The 14,809-nt window shown below is 42.4% G+C and overlaps 1 protein-coding gene across 1 annotated transcript in view; it reads right to left on the bottom strand.

The window, feature by feature from the left end:
- LOC107117485 (astrotactin-2-like) overlaps positions 1–10,817 on the bottom strand; it is a 490,835-nt gene extending 480,018 nt beyond the window's left edge. The window contains exons 1-2 of the mRNA XM_015419611.1: positions 10,722–10,817; positions 2,616–2,994 (exon numbers count right to left, since the gene is read on the bottom strand). Of these exons, the coding sequence (XP_015275097.1) occupies positions 2,616–2,994; positions 10,722–10,817 (475 nt within the window). The remainder of the gene's footprint in view (positions 1–2,615; positions 2,995–10,721) is intronic.
- Positions 10,818–14,809: the final 3,992 nt, after the last annotated feature.

Below are 14,809 nucleotides of genomic sequence, written 5' to 3'. Positions count from 1 at the left end.
ATGGAGGCCCTCTGTGACTCCCCCTCCGCCTGTGCTGCTTGAGGGGGATGAGCATTTTGAGGTTGCGGACATCCTCGACTCCAAACTGAAACGTGGTAAGCTCTGGTACCTCATTGAGTGGGTGGACTTTGGACCCCAGCACCGCGAATGGGTGGAAGAAGGGGATATTCGGGCCCCTTATCTGATTCGTAAGTTCCACAAGGAGTTCCCGGACAAACTGGGAGGCCTCCCGCCCAATCCGGGAGATCTCCCGCCCTGCCCGGGAGACGGAGGGTAAGATGTATTTTGGAGGGGGCAGTATGTCAGCAAGCTGCCATTGTGTTCTGTGTTACTTGTACGCTTGTACAGTTCTTCTCCCCCCCTCTGCCTGCTAGCCTGTATTTTATTCTGCTGTAATGCTAAGCCGAACATCTGGAGGACGTGGTGTAGGAGGTGAGCTTGAATGCTAGATTGTTGCCTTTAGAGCCTGGGAACTGCACCTGTGTTATGTCTGGAGATAGTACTGTTCCCAGGATTGAGCGCGCAACCGTTTCCCTTTACCCGCCAGCGGGAAAGTGATCCATTGGTTCGGTACCTGGTTCAAATCCCTTTATTATACTTGCCCTGGCTGTTTGTACCCATTCCTAACAAAGGACTTGTTTGAGTATCTTTCCAAAGCTTTGAAATAAATTTTGCTTTTCTGAAACGTGGATTTATTCTCGATGCTTGGGGATCCAACACAGCCTCCACATGAAAGTCTGATTACTTCTTCATCAGGAAGGCTATCCGGTCTGGTTTTTTTATTATTATTATTTGCTGCTTTGAAAAAGAGTTATACTTCTCCCCCCCACTGGATTTTACACTTGAAAAATTGCTACAAGGAAGTTGGGGAGCTGGCTTTGTGGGTGATGCAAGAATCATCCAATCAGTACTTGGGCACAAAATGGAAAAAAACCAATTTGCCTGGGTTTAACCCAGGAATGAGATGATGTATGTGACCAAAGCATGCCCCCCAAACATGCCAAGCAGTCTTCCATACTGGGCTTGCTGCTAAAAACATGTTCAGCCACTCAGTAAATGTACAACAGAACTGATTCCTCCTGCTCAGCAACCAGTCACCAATTTAAATCAATTATTCTGAATGTTAAACAACATGTATGACCATTAGCTATTCACTAGGCCACACTGGTTTTCATCTTGACATATAAAGAACAACGGTTACTTGAGTATGCTTAATCAAAGAATCTGGATTGGTTTGAACTGGTAGTAAGAAAGATCCTTATGATAATGCCTAAGGTTTCCAGATATTTAGGTTCCATAGACCTCTCTCGCAAATATTTTCCATTTGGTATGTTTCTTCTTGATATAAATAGTTCCCACTGCCCATCTGGGAAAATGGAAGTATCACTAGGAGGATGTGTGGAATCATATTATTACTTTGTCATAGACAAACTATAATGAAGTCTATGAAATGTGTAGAACAAAGTTTGAGTCCAGTGGCACCTTTAAGATCAACAAAGTTTAATTCTAGGTATAAGTTTTCATGTGCATGCAGAATCTGAAACATGAGATTGAATCAAGTCCATATATGTTCTGAACAAAGCAACAATCAGAGAAGATCCTTTAAGATTAATTACCACTTTCCTATTTACATGGTGGAACTCTAGTTTGGAATTTTGTAACCTTGTCTCCTAAAGAAAAAGTAGAGGAAATGGCAACCAAACTCCTCGTTATCCACAGCCAAGGTCTAAGAGGGGAAGGATTTTCTTCGCTTCCCCACTGACCCACCACGTGGGAATTGAGAATATGGTATCGACCTCTCTGCCTTAGAAATGCATTATAAGACTATAATTCTACACTTCAGAGATCAAAATCCAAATTAAAATCTACACAGTAGTTCCCTGAAATATTTCAAAGCATCCCTGCCACTCCCACAAAAAGTTCCATTCAGCTAGCAGGATAAGATGATTTGGAAGTTGTGAAGTTCAGTCTTAAGCAATGGCTGCCACCAATGCTCCCTCTAAGCTGTGGAGTCTTGTAAGCAAAAATTCTACTTTGTGAACTACTAGCATTAAAGTTGTGAGCAAGCAATTTGGCTACTGCAGAAATTAGTTTGCTCTGGAGCCATCCTTCCTGAGCTAAGAGAAACATGTGGGAGCTGGAGGCTTAAAAACCGTGAGCTAGCTCACAGTAACTCATCTTAGAGGGAACACTGACTGCCACATAACCTGGGGAAGGGATTAATTAGCACGCCCTATACTAGAGGTCGCGTCCCTATAGAGGTACCAAGTACACCAACACCCAAGTAGAAGACAATGACTCACTTTGCTTTAAAAATTGAACTAACTTGTTCTTTTCTGCTTTGAAGCACTAGCCGCCAACAGCATCCCCTATGGTGGGGTCATTAGCATTATCAGTTGCTACTTGCCAGGAAACTGCTCTTGGAAACCGAAGCTCATTTTAAAGTGCAGCAGCCCACTGTGCTTGCACAACACAACCTGGGGAGAAGGAAGATTGAAAACCCGGCATGGTTTGGGTAAGCCACCCCCCTGCTCATTCATCACTTCTTAATGACCCTCCAGCACATTCCATAACAGCCTGCTTCTGGCAAAGGAAATGGAACCGAGTGAACAAACCTGTCTTCTCATAGTCGGGCTTCTCCTCATTCCTGCCCAGGCTGTCCAAGGGCCGTGTCACCGAGCCGCCAAACTCGTCCTCCCTGCAGCCATGCTCAGGTCGCAGAGGGTTCTCTTCCTCCTCATAGTCATAGTCATCCAGGATAGGGGTCTCACGTATGGGCATGCCAATGACTGAGTTGTGGGCCTGCAAGCGTGAGTTCCGGAAGCTCTCTCTCCCTTGGGGGCCCAGCAGCACCGATGGGATATAATGAATCTCATGGGTGGCCTCCGTGCTGGCGCTCTTCTGTGGAATCCTGCGTTGCTTATACCAACGACGCTGGGCATACAAAGCTACGGTGAACACCAGCAGCAGCAAAAGGAGAGCAATCAGACCGCCCTGGAGGAAAAGAGAGGAACAATGTTGAGTGGCTGTTAGACATCCTGCCCCTCCAGAAGGTAGCTCGGTTTGAGACAGAATGCCACATCACTGTTCAATGCTATATAAACCAACCTTGTGCTTCCATGCCTTCCTTTCCTTGGATGCTCAAAGTTAGTAGTCAGTGACTTCTGCTTTGGCACAAACAGTACTTTGCTCTGCTGTTACATCCAAACCAGCAAATGGCAGTTTGCACTTCCAAGCCTGGATTGCCAACTACAGTTTGAAGCTGATTTACAATCCTGGTTTTGCAGAGGAATTGCTAACCAGTTTGTCAGTTTTAATGGCAATGACTGGTTCATGCCAAATCAGAAGCTGAGATCCAAATGCAGAAGGACCATGTTGTTTTGAAAGTGTTATTATAGGAGCTTAGAAAGATCCTCCAGGTGCCCCACTTGTGAAGGTATTCAACAGGTTTATTTACACATAATACAACTTGGGCCTGAAGGCCCTAACTTCAACCATTCCAGCAGCCATCTTAACAACCATAGCATAGCTGTTTCTTCCCAGACACCACCAGGAAGCAGATGGCCTCTGTTAAGTCCTGAGCTTAACAAAGAGTCAGAGAGTGATTTCAGCCAAAACTCAAGTTTATTCTTCTTCACGATCACTTCTCCAACACGGTACAACATCTGATAGCCCGAACAGCTTTCCATTGTAGCTGCTCGGTATTTAAACATTTCCCGGCTAATATAGCCACTCCTACTTTACAGATAACAACCTATCAGGTTGATCGCATAAAGGTCAATCACAAACGTTCCCGCTTGTAGCCTGCTTGAATGTGATTGGTCGCATTTGTCTTGGCTTGAATCCCTGGCCAAGACGAAGCTTAACATAGCTTCCCTATGAGATGGTTTACATACATCTTAATGCATTCATGGCAGCTTCTGAATACATTACAGCCTCCCCTCTGAACATTAACTCCTTCTTAATCTTGCCATCTGTTGTAACTCTGTACCACAGATAGTGTTGCCAACCTTTGACTGGCAATCCCTGGGAGCAACATGGGGACAGAGACTTCAAAATCAATATTGGTGATGCCATGACATTGATTCAGGTTTTGGAACTGGAAGTGATGTCACAGCATCATGCAACATTCTAGGAATTTCCCAAACCAAATTCCTAGAGTGTCACACTTCCAGTTCCAAAACTAGAAGTGATGTCCGGGCATCACTGATGCCAATTTTTTGCCCACCATTTTGATGCACAGATGATCAGGCAGGAAGTTGCCTGCCATAGCGGGCAATTCGACAGACCCAGCAGCATGGGGGGGGGGATATAAGGAAGATAAAGCAGCCCAGAGACAACTACCCACTATCAAGCTCCCAGGGATTCTAAGTGAAAGAGACATTCCCTTTCTTCAAGTGACACCACAAGACTACTAAAAGAAGCCTGAAGGGAAGAGAGAGAAGAGCAGGAACATATATGAGAAACATTTTGCTACCCCCCCCAAACTTGCACCTGCTTTTTTAGAAAGTGCATTGCTACAGTAATGGTGGAGAAAAGTCCTGCTTGAATGTCATTGCCACCACAGATGTCCTGTCTAGCAGTTCTGACCTAAGTAGTCATTGCCCTTTTAGTAATGGTCAACAGTTGTTCTTGTTGGCCCTCACTTTGTGTTGTTTTCTTTGTTCATGTCTTATGAACAAATTTTATTGCATGTTTTAAAACGTGTTTTATTGTATTTATGGATCACTATCATCTGAACTGTTTTTATTTATATGTAGCCCCTAGAACTGAAAAGTGCCATGTAAAAATATGTTCAGTAGGTAAGTGCTCTGCTTATTTAATCCGTTAGGCAGTGACAAGCATGGAAGGCAGCTACTTCAAGCCAGGTTCTTGAAATCCCAGCAGGTTTATTGTGCATCACCTCAAGTATTTTTTTTAGCAGAGAGGCAACTCACAAATATCATAAGTAAACAGCAAACAGGAAGCACAACACAAAGCATATCACTTGGACATGGACATATTTTCCCTCCCAGGGGGAACCACCACCACAGATATTTCAGAGAGTGACAACAAGTGTATCTTGTTTTAGCAAGCATAGATACACCCTGCAGCTGCTTGGCCACAGTTGGGAGGGCAGATGCCAAGGAACTTGGTATCAGAGCAGCAGACACAAGAGTAGGTGAACATACAAAACTGCAGCATTGCGAACCATCAGAAGCTGTGCAAAATGGTATGTAATTGCAGAGGGGAAAGAAGTAAGGGTGATTCTACTGGCAAAGTGTTACTTCAAATGCAGGGTATCAAAATACTGTGTTAAAGCGCACAGAGCTCTCTCAGTTCTGCTTTAAATGGCAATGGTGCCATCTTCCACATGGAAAGAAAAAAAAGGAATGTACACACAATCAAGGTGATTCAGATTGGTGGTTCAGCAACAGCAGCTGAATCAGGTTGGCAGGACTGGTCTCTGGCAGAATAAAACCGTATTCATGCAGCCCGTGTCTGTCACTACATTTTCTCCCATCCTTCGTCCATGCAAGGGAGCATACATAGGTCTTGCCTTCATCCGTTTATCCTTGCAACTATCCTATGAGGTAAGTTAGGCTGCGAGTAGCAATATGAAGGTCCAGGGGTGACAGGAAAATATGAGGGGTCAGTCTTTTAAGGTCAAGAGCGATACAAAGTATGAAACTGGCAATTATATAATTGGAAATAGTATTAACATTGTCAGTTGCTGGTGAAGGGTTTTCTATGTCCGTGGAAGCAGGATGAAAGGGGGTATAGATCAGCAATGTATCGTATGAACATTTTGTATTTTTTTGTATATATCTGTAATTTGTTTTAATTTAAAAAATTAAAAAGAAAAATACTATGGATCTGGGGTCCCCCCCCCCCCGGAGGACTTTTTGTTTTAATCTTCCCAATGAAACATTAGGAAAATTTTGAGAAACACTGGAAAACTCTTATGAAATGTTTTACCTTTTAGAATGAGTGATATGGTTCTTAAGACAAGGTTTCTCTTGCTGAAAATGTATAGCATGAAAAAATGCAAGACTTTTTCGATATTTTTGGCAGGAAAGTTGAGAAATTTGGGGAACATTGAAAAAAACTCCTATGATATCCTCTCCCCCTTTGGAATGAGTGAAATTCTTCTTAAGAGAAGGTTTTACCCAAAATGTGTACCATGAAAAAATTTTATGTAAGACAATCTATAGCATTAGATAATGATAATTCATGTGTATTCTGTAGACACATACATTCTCAAGAATATGTTTTTTGTTTAAATGTAAATAATTTAGGCAACAATTAATATGCTATAGAGTGTTTAACAATAATATATTATTTAAAAGCTCAGCATTTTCAATATTATAAAATATAACTTGGTATTCCAAATATGGTGGTTGTGACCATATGAGGGTGTTTCTATGCAAATAATACACTTTCTTCAGTGTAAATAATGCATTTTATTTTCAACATTCATTTTTCCCTACCTCTCAGATGGCAAAAATTAAAATTTATGAGCCATGGTAGCAAAGGGTGCAGCAGTCTGCAACTCCTACACAAGTTTTGGGTGTGCTTGCAATATTTCTTACAGAAAACAAAAACATTTATACTTTCAAGTTCCATAAATGAGCCAAACTGTGCAATTTCACAAACTACGGACAATGCTGGTAAATCAGTAAAAGAAGTTTAGCTTAGAGAGGAAAGCACTGTGTATAATTCAGTTCTCCCATCACAAAAAAAAATTCTAGATCCCCCTCCCAAAAAATTCTGGAAAGTTTACATCTCTAGCTAAGAGAGAAAGACTGGCCCAAAGACATCCAGTGAGCATCATGGCTAAATGAGGATTTGAGCCCAAGTCACCCTAGTCCTACCCTCTAACCACTATACCATGCACACTTTCCAGATGTATTGTTTATATATGAATGTCTGCATATATAAGAACCTGTGAAAGGAAAGAGGCATGGCTCAGTGCACAGCATCCACTCTATATGCAGAAGATCCTGCCACAGGAAGTAGTGACGGCTACAAGCATGGACAGCTTCAAAAGGGAATTAGATAAGCGTATTAGCCACAAGGTATAGCTAGGGGCTCTGGGGCAAGTGATGCTCTGTCTTCTTGGTGCTTGGGGGGGGGTGTCAACAGTGGGAGGGCTTCTAATGTCCTGGCCCCACTGGTGGACCTCCTGATGGCACTGGTATTACTGGCCACTGTGTGACACAGAGTGTTGGACTGGATGGGCCTTTGGCCTGATCCAACATTGGCGTCTCTTATGTTCTTATGTTCTTATCCTCATAATGCCAAAAATGTCCCTATGCAGAAACTCACACAGTAGAGAAATGTTGCCTGCCAGACTACCAAACTAGATGGACTGCCATCATAGCACAAGGGTATATGCAAGAAAATATTTTTTTTAAGTTTTATTTATGTATTTTCCGTTACAAAAAACAAAAAAAAAAAAGAAGTTCAGTTTTACATAAAAATCTTTTGAGTGTACTTTATACATTTTTTTCCATCCATTTATCTACCTTGTTCCATCTTTTCTTAAAAACTTTGTCATCTCTCCCTACTAATATTTGATTTAATTTGTCCGCTTCGGCTATTTCCAGGATTTTCTCGACTATCTCATCTTTTCTGGGTAATGTATCAGTTTTCCAATTCTTGGCTACAAGGATTCTGCTTACTGTGAGAATATATAAAATAACACAGTGATCGTCCTTGCTCAATCTATCTGGTATCATGTTCAAAAGAAACGTTTCGGGACGGTTTTGCTGTTAACTCTTTTATCAGGTTTTTAACCATTTTCCAAAAGCTACATATTTTTTCACATCTCCACCAAGTATGGTAATAAGTACCTATGTTATTTTTACATCTCCAGCAACTATCTGAGACATTCTTATAACATTTGGAGAGTTTATCTGGGGTCCAGTGCCACCTATAAAACATCTTAAATATATTCTCTTTATATGTCGTGGCTTTTACAATTTTCAAAGATTTCCACATTTTCCCCCATTCTTCTGAATGTATTGTGTGGCCAATATTTTGTTCCCAGGTTTTCATGCTGGGTTTAACTGCTATCTCTTTCATACTGTCATTCAATAGGAAATTGTATAGTTTTTGGATTTGCTTATCCGCAGATGATAACCAGATCTTATCCAATTCAGACTTTGATTTTGCGAAGTTCATTTTTTTGTCCTTATTGAACCTTGAGTGCAATACTGTCTTTTCCCAACTAGTAAGGTTCAAATTCAATTCTTGTAAAGACTCAAATGTTTTCAATTTTTTTTCTTTGGTTAACAATGTTTCATATGTTGCTCTTTTTTCATTTGTTAACAACGCTGGCAGTATGAAGGCTTCTAATGGTGATACCCAGAGTGGTATTTCATTGTAGAATCTTTCTTTAATTTTCTTCCAAGTTTTGTACAACGCCCCTCTTATGATATGGTTATGGAAGTTTTGATGTATTTTCTCTTTTCCATACCATACATACGCATGCCAGCCCATGTATAGATCATGTCCTTCCAGTTGTAATGTCCTTTTGTCTTCTAGTAATATCCAATCACGGATCCATCCCATGGCTGCTGCTTGGTAATACAAATTCCAGTCTGGTACACCTAAGCCCCCTTTTTCTTTTCTATCGCGTAGAAGCTGCCATTTTATTCGAGATCTTTTGCCTTGCCAGATAAACCTTCTCACTTTTTGGTCTAATTCATCAAAAAAATTATTGTTTTTCAAGATGGGAATGCATTGTGCCAGAAAAAGAAACCTCGGCAGAATATTCATTTTTATGGTGGCTACTCTCCCCATTAATGAAATATGTAGGTCTTGCCACTTTTGTAAATCCTTTGTGATTTCCTCTAATAATACCTTATAGTTGTTCTCATAGAGATTCATATTGTTATTCGTGATTATAATACCTAGGTATTTTACCTTTTTTACTACTTCGATTTTTGCTATCTGTTGTATTTTATCTATTTCTCTCTGGTTGCAATTTTTTGTTATAATTTTTGTCTTTCCAAGATTTATTCTTAGTCCTGCTCTTTCGCCGTATAGATGTATTGTGTTTAATAAATGTTCTATTGCAGTTGTTGGTTCGTCTAAAATGAACACCAGGTCATCCGCAAACGCTTGAAGTTTATACTGCTCCTTTTTTATTTTAAGGCCAGTTATTTTTGTATTCTCTCTAATCAAATTGTTTAATGTCTCTATTCCAAATATAAACAATAGTGGTGATAGAGGGCAGCCTTGTCTGGTTCCTTTTTGAATCGAAATGCTTTGTGTTAGTTCTCCGTTGACAATTATTTTTGCCCATTGTTCTTTGTAAATAGCAGCTATTAAAGTTTGGAAATTGTTTCCACATTCCCATTCACTCAGCTTATTCTTCAAGAAGTCCCATTTCACATTGTCAAACGCCTTCTCTGCGTCAAGGAAGACCAGTGCCATTTGGTGTCCAGGATGTTGCTCGTAAAATTCTATGATGTTCACTATTGTTCTTAGATTGTTCCTTATTTGACGTTTTGGCAGAAAACCTGATTGGTCTCTGTTTATTACTTGCATTAATACTTTTTTGAATCTCGTTGCTAAGATTGATGCAAATATCTTGTAGTCTGCATTCAGGAGCGATATTGGTCTATAATTTTTTATCTCGCTGGCATCTGAGTTAGGCTTAGGTATTAGTGATATTAATGCTTCATTCCATGTTGTTGGCAACTCGCCCGTAATCAAGGCCTCCTGAATCAATTCTTTGAATAGTGGTGACATTTCGTGTTCCATTTTTTGATAGACCTCCGCGGGAATACCGTCGGGTCCTGGGGCTTTCTTTTTCTTTTGTCTTTTGAATGCTTCTACTAACTCACAAGTTGTTATGGGGTCATTCAGGATTTTCCTTTGTTCATCGTTAAGTTTCTTTTTATTATGTTCTTTAAGGAATTCTTTGATTTCCTCTTGTTCAGTTTCTGCTTGACTATATAATTTTTTATAAAATTCTTCCACGATATTTTTTAAGTCTTGGCTTTTATGTTTTATTTCTTGACTTTCATTCTTTAATTTTACAATTGTTCTTTTTTCATTTTCTTTCCTGAGTTTATAGGCTAACCAGCGCGTTGGTTTGTTTGCGTTCTCGAAATAATACGCTTTGGTATATTCAGAGCTTCTGCCTGAAATATCAGAGTTACTATGCATAACCTCACTCCTTGACATGTTGTGTTTGAACCTACCTCCTGTGTTGACATGTTGTACTGGACCTCTGAGTTTCTGTATTCTGCTCTCCAGCATAAGCAACAAGCTTGAAAACAACATCTCCACACCTATGCAACTGACAAGGTCTTCACATCCTCCAACACCACATGTATTCACATGCATTCACACAACGCAATCATCAGAAACTTTTCCTACCCATAATCCTGTGCATAATCCACTGAAATAAAAATGACACATAAAGGAAAGTTTTGATTATTGGGAAACAGACTGCTTTATCAGTTCTGAGCTGTTAACAGCAATTTACAGCTTGGGACATTCTGCAGAGTGTAAATTCTTTTATTTAGAATACCAGGTGCAAGGCTCATTGCAGGAAGAGAGGCAACAAGCCCTAGAGAGAGGCCGCCGGAGGCCCCCCCAAGCACTGGCAAAGGAGAGCGTGGCGGCTCCCTAGCGGCCAGGCTCGCGCCTCCCCCTACCATGCGCTGGAGGTGGTGGGGCAAGGTAGCTGGCCTCGTCCCTCCTCTGAAGGCGGCAGGCCTCACCCGTCCACACCGCCATGTACTGGTGGCGGCAGCAGCCCAGCCGGGCGGGCTGGCTCCTTCCCTGCCCTCCTGCGCATTCACTCGAGGGTCCGGCATGGCAATGCGGTCAGCCTCACCCCTCTCCCCACCGGCCGCCCGAGCAAGCGGTGCACGTAGCGGTGGAGTGGTGGTGAGCGAGGGATGGCTGCTCACCACCCGTTCCAGCCACACGAGCGCCAAGCTGGCTAGCCTTGTCCCTCCCCCCCAGCCAATGGCACGCCAGTTGCCCCGAGTGGCATCCGGCGGGCCAATGGCTGAGGGAGTGCATTTCCTCTTGCCACCCCATAGGCCGGTGGCCACCCCAAAATGCTTTTATATAATAGGAGAGATACATATTTACCCCGCCCTTGCATCCTCTACTGGATTCGCAGTAAATTTTAATTAGTATTAAAGTAGCAACATCAAATAAGTCCAAAAACAAACACTCGTATGCCAGCTGCTGTCCACCATTTAAAAGAACTCACCACAGACTGAAATAGAAACAAGATTGTAGCATTTATATAAAGGTAAAGGTAAAGGTTTCCCTTGCTTGAAAGCTAGTTGAATCCAACTCTAGGAGGCGGTGCTCATCTCCATTTCCAAGCTGAAGAGCCAGCACTGTCTGAAGACATTTCCCTGGTCATGTGGCCAGCATGACTAAATGCTGAGGTGCACGGAACACTGTTACCTTCCCTCCGAAGCAGTACCTATTTATTTACCTGCAATTTCCTGCTTTCAAACTGCTAGGTTGGCAGGAGCTGGGGCCAAAAACGGGAGCTCAGTCCGTCACGCAGCACTAGGGTCTCAAATTGCTGAACTACAGACCTTCCAGTCTGCAGCTCAACGTCTTAACCTCTGAGCCACCACGGCTCCAGCATTTCTATACAAAGAGTCTTTTAAAACAGAAGCCTTCCAAGCTGACACCAAAAAATCAACTTCCAAGGAAGTAAGGGAAGCCTTGCCAGGGAGTGTTACCTGATCTTTGTGTCAATACGCAGAAGGCTCTAGTGTATACATCCAGCCTACTTCAGATACTAGAAGGACTAAAGAAGCACCTCCAAAAACACCTTTAAGTGTCCAGGTGATTTATAGGGTCAAAGGGTATCATAAAATTATTGCTTTCTCTATCTTGCCCTTTTCCTGCATCATGGTTTCATCACTGTTGGACATAACGTAAAATACAGAAGAATGTTCAACTCTCCTTCGAAAGCCATACAAACAAGGAGAAAGCTTTGGGGCAGTATTTAAGGGGGGACACTAACCTTGGTAGTTCAGAGCCTAGGCACCAGCCATACCATGTGAATCATTCCCAAACTGTTTCTGAAGTAGAATAATCCACAGCCAGATTGAGCAGTGGAGGGGTAAGGAGCAAAGCACAAGGGACCTTGTTGGCTCAGAGGACAAGATCACCAAGCCACCAGAAAAAAATGACTCTGTGGAGTTAAATAATGTGGCTTTCATTAGAATCTCCCCACCATACTCAAGCCTCATCTGCTTGCTCATTTGGTGACATAATTGACACTAATAGTCCAAAAGGGCTCAGGGAGGCAGAATGACTTTGCTAAATTAGGAAAGTCAAGCAAGCAAACAGCTTCAGTTGGGAAGCTTCAGTGGTCAAATAGGACTCCAACATTAATCTCAAGTGAGCCAGCCATAGCCCTTAGGGGCAGGGGGAATTTGGGGTATGCAGAGTTGGCAGACTTGAGAACACAGGAAGGAACTTTTGCCTTTCAGACTTAATAAAAGGCAAATGGAATTAAAAATCTGTTCAACTAAGTGGGCATCAGAGTTCAATATGTTATGCAGTTTTGCAAATCCTCCCTCTTCCTATTTAAAAGCAACCTCCTTTTCATTATGCCACAGTACTGGGGGCAGGGAGGGGAAAAAAGGGATTTGTGTTTGCATAAAGCACACGCTTTGGCAGGAACTGAGCAAATGCATCTGAAACCCTTTGTTGTTATTCATTGTTTTCTCCTCTTGCCAGATTTTAATTTTGCACAATTTTTATATAGGGGTTATGCAGTAAGCAAACATATGTATGCATGTATCATATTTTGAACAGAGCAAAAACTTCAAGCTTTTCAATGATTTTTAATTCTGTTTATACATCCCATTGGTTTATATGTCTAATCTTCTAGACCAGGGTCCCCAACCCTTTTTGAGCCTGTGGGCACCTTCGGAATTCTGATACAGGGCGGTGGGCACAATAACCAAATGGCTACCACAGGAGGTGGAGCCACTCACAAAATGTCAGGAAGCAAGGAGACAGACAGACAGACAGACAGGGCTCTTTTTGTAGCAGGAACTCCTTTGCCTATTAGGCAACACACCCCTGTAAGAAGAGCTCTGTAAGCTCTTGGAGGATTGGCTACATTAGGGGTGTGTCGCCTAATATACAAATGTGTTCCTGCTACAAAAAGAGCCCTGGAACCTCTTCAACATTTCAGGCAGAAGTTCTGTTTAATAGGATCACTCTGCACAGCCAATCAGAAGTCCTGCTTGGCAAAAGCCCCCCTCCAGCAAAAGCCCCCCACCCACTTTCTAAAAGAACTTGGTAGGTACCAGGAAAGGTGTGGGTGGCCACCCTGGTGCCCATGGACACCGCACTGGGGGGTCCCTGATGTAGACAAGAAGATGTTAACAATAACACCCAAAAGCACTGTTTGTAAACAGTGAGCAAAGCCAGGCAGCTCCTTAGAACAGGGCTCAACAAATTACAGGAGCCAGGTCACCATGGTGCCTAGAAATTTCAAGGTGGCACCTAGTATTTTCAGCAATGGTTTTATTGAAGCATCTCTCAGCAGTTCATAGTGGAAGTTCAAATCTTATTTGTTGTTTTAGATCAGAACATTTTGCTATATAACAGAAAAACAAATACACATGAAATTCCTGTCATTGGGGAGGGCGGGGTCTACAGCACTGCGATGGCGGATGCCCTTCCCAGCTCTCTTCCCAGCAGCGGGAGGAGAGGTGCCGCTGGATCAGCACCTCCACGGGGGCTTGGGGGGAACTCCCAGGCCATAGGGCTTTTGAGGGTGAGCCTCTTTTCCTGCTACCTGCAGGGAGATGGAGGCTCCCCTCCACCCTGATTGTCCCTCTCGCTGACTGCATCCTCTCAGCAAGGCCATAAGCTGTGTTGATCCGGTCAAGCGCAGGAGATCTAGCGGAGGAGCGATCAAGAGCGTGGTCAAGATAAAGACCAACAATGAACTGTGAGTTAAGGAGCGAACTATGAGTTAAAATGAGTGAATTGTCTTCAGAAGAGAAAATCCCCCCCCAAAGGAAAAACTTTTTGAGCGATCGGAATTGTGCTGAGAGAGGGACGCCTCTCAAATGCATTTACATAAGCAGAGGAGGGGGGGAGAGAGAAACGATTGTAAACGGACACTTTGAAGTAACCCCCCCCCCGAAACTTCTTAAGCGATTGAATCGTGCTGAGAGAGGGATGTCTCTCTGACGCATTTATAAAAGCGGAGGAGGGGGGAGAGAGAGAGAGACAGCTGTAAACAGACATTTCTGAAAGACTTTATTTTTAAGCGTACAGGCCTGTTGTGGGAGATATCCATGAGCATCTAAGCAATTAAACAGCATAAAACGATTTTCAGAGCCGGGGAGAAAGCAATTTTATATTGAAAATAAAGCGTTAAAATGGAGGACACTCCAAAAAAGTTGGCAAAAACAACTCCGAGAAGAAGGGAAGTAGATGTTATTGCATTTATAGTGGAAGCCTCCAAGCCGATTCTGGAGCAACTTGTTGGTATTAACCATCAGCTTCCCAAGATAAATCAACAATTTGTGTCCCGGCAGCTCCAGTTGGCAATGATAGCAGAAAAAATGGAACTGAGGGCTTTTAAAGCGAAAGAGATGCACTAAATTAAACAGCGATTTCAACGAGAAAAGGAGGAAAAGTACAAGAGAAACAGGAAAGATTTACGACTTAACTCCTTCCTTGCAAGTGTTCTCAGAAAGTGTCACCTTAAATCCTGCTGAGAGAAAAGAGCTTGAATTTGCCTTCACAATCAAGAAACTTTTGAACTAACATATAAGCTTAGAAAGACAGGTTCTCACAA

The sequence above is a fragment of the Gekko japonicus genome, unplaced genomic scaffold, assembly GCF_001447785.1.
Source record: "Gekko japonicus isolate JY-2015 unplaced genomic scaffold, Gekko_japonicus_V1.1 scaffold1142, whole genome shotgun sequence".
NCBI lineage: Eukaryota > Metazoa > Chordata > Lepidosauria > Squamata > Gekkonidae > Gekko > Gekko japonicus.
Note: the sequence above shows the minus strand (reverse complement) of the source record. Positions and strands in the feature narration are given on the sequence as shown.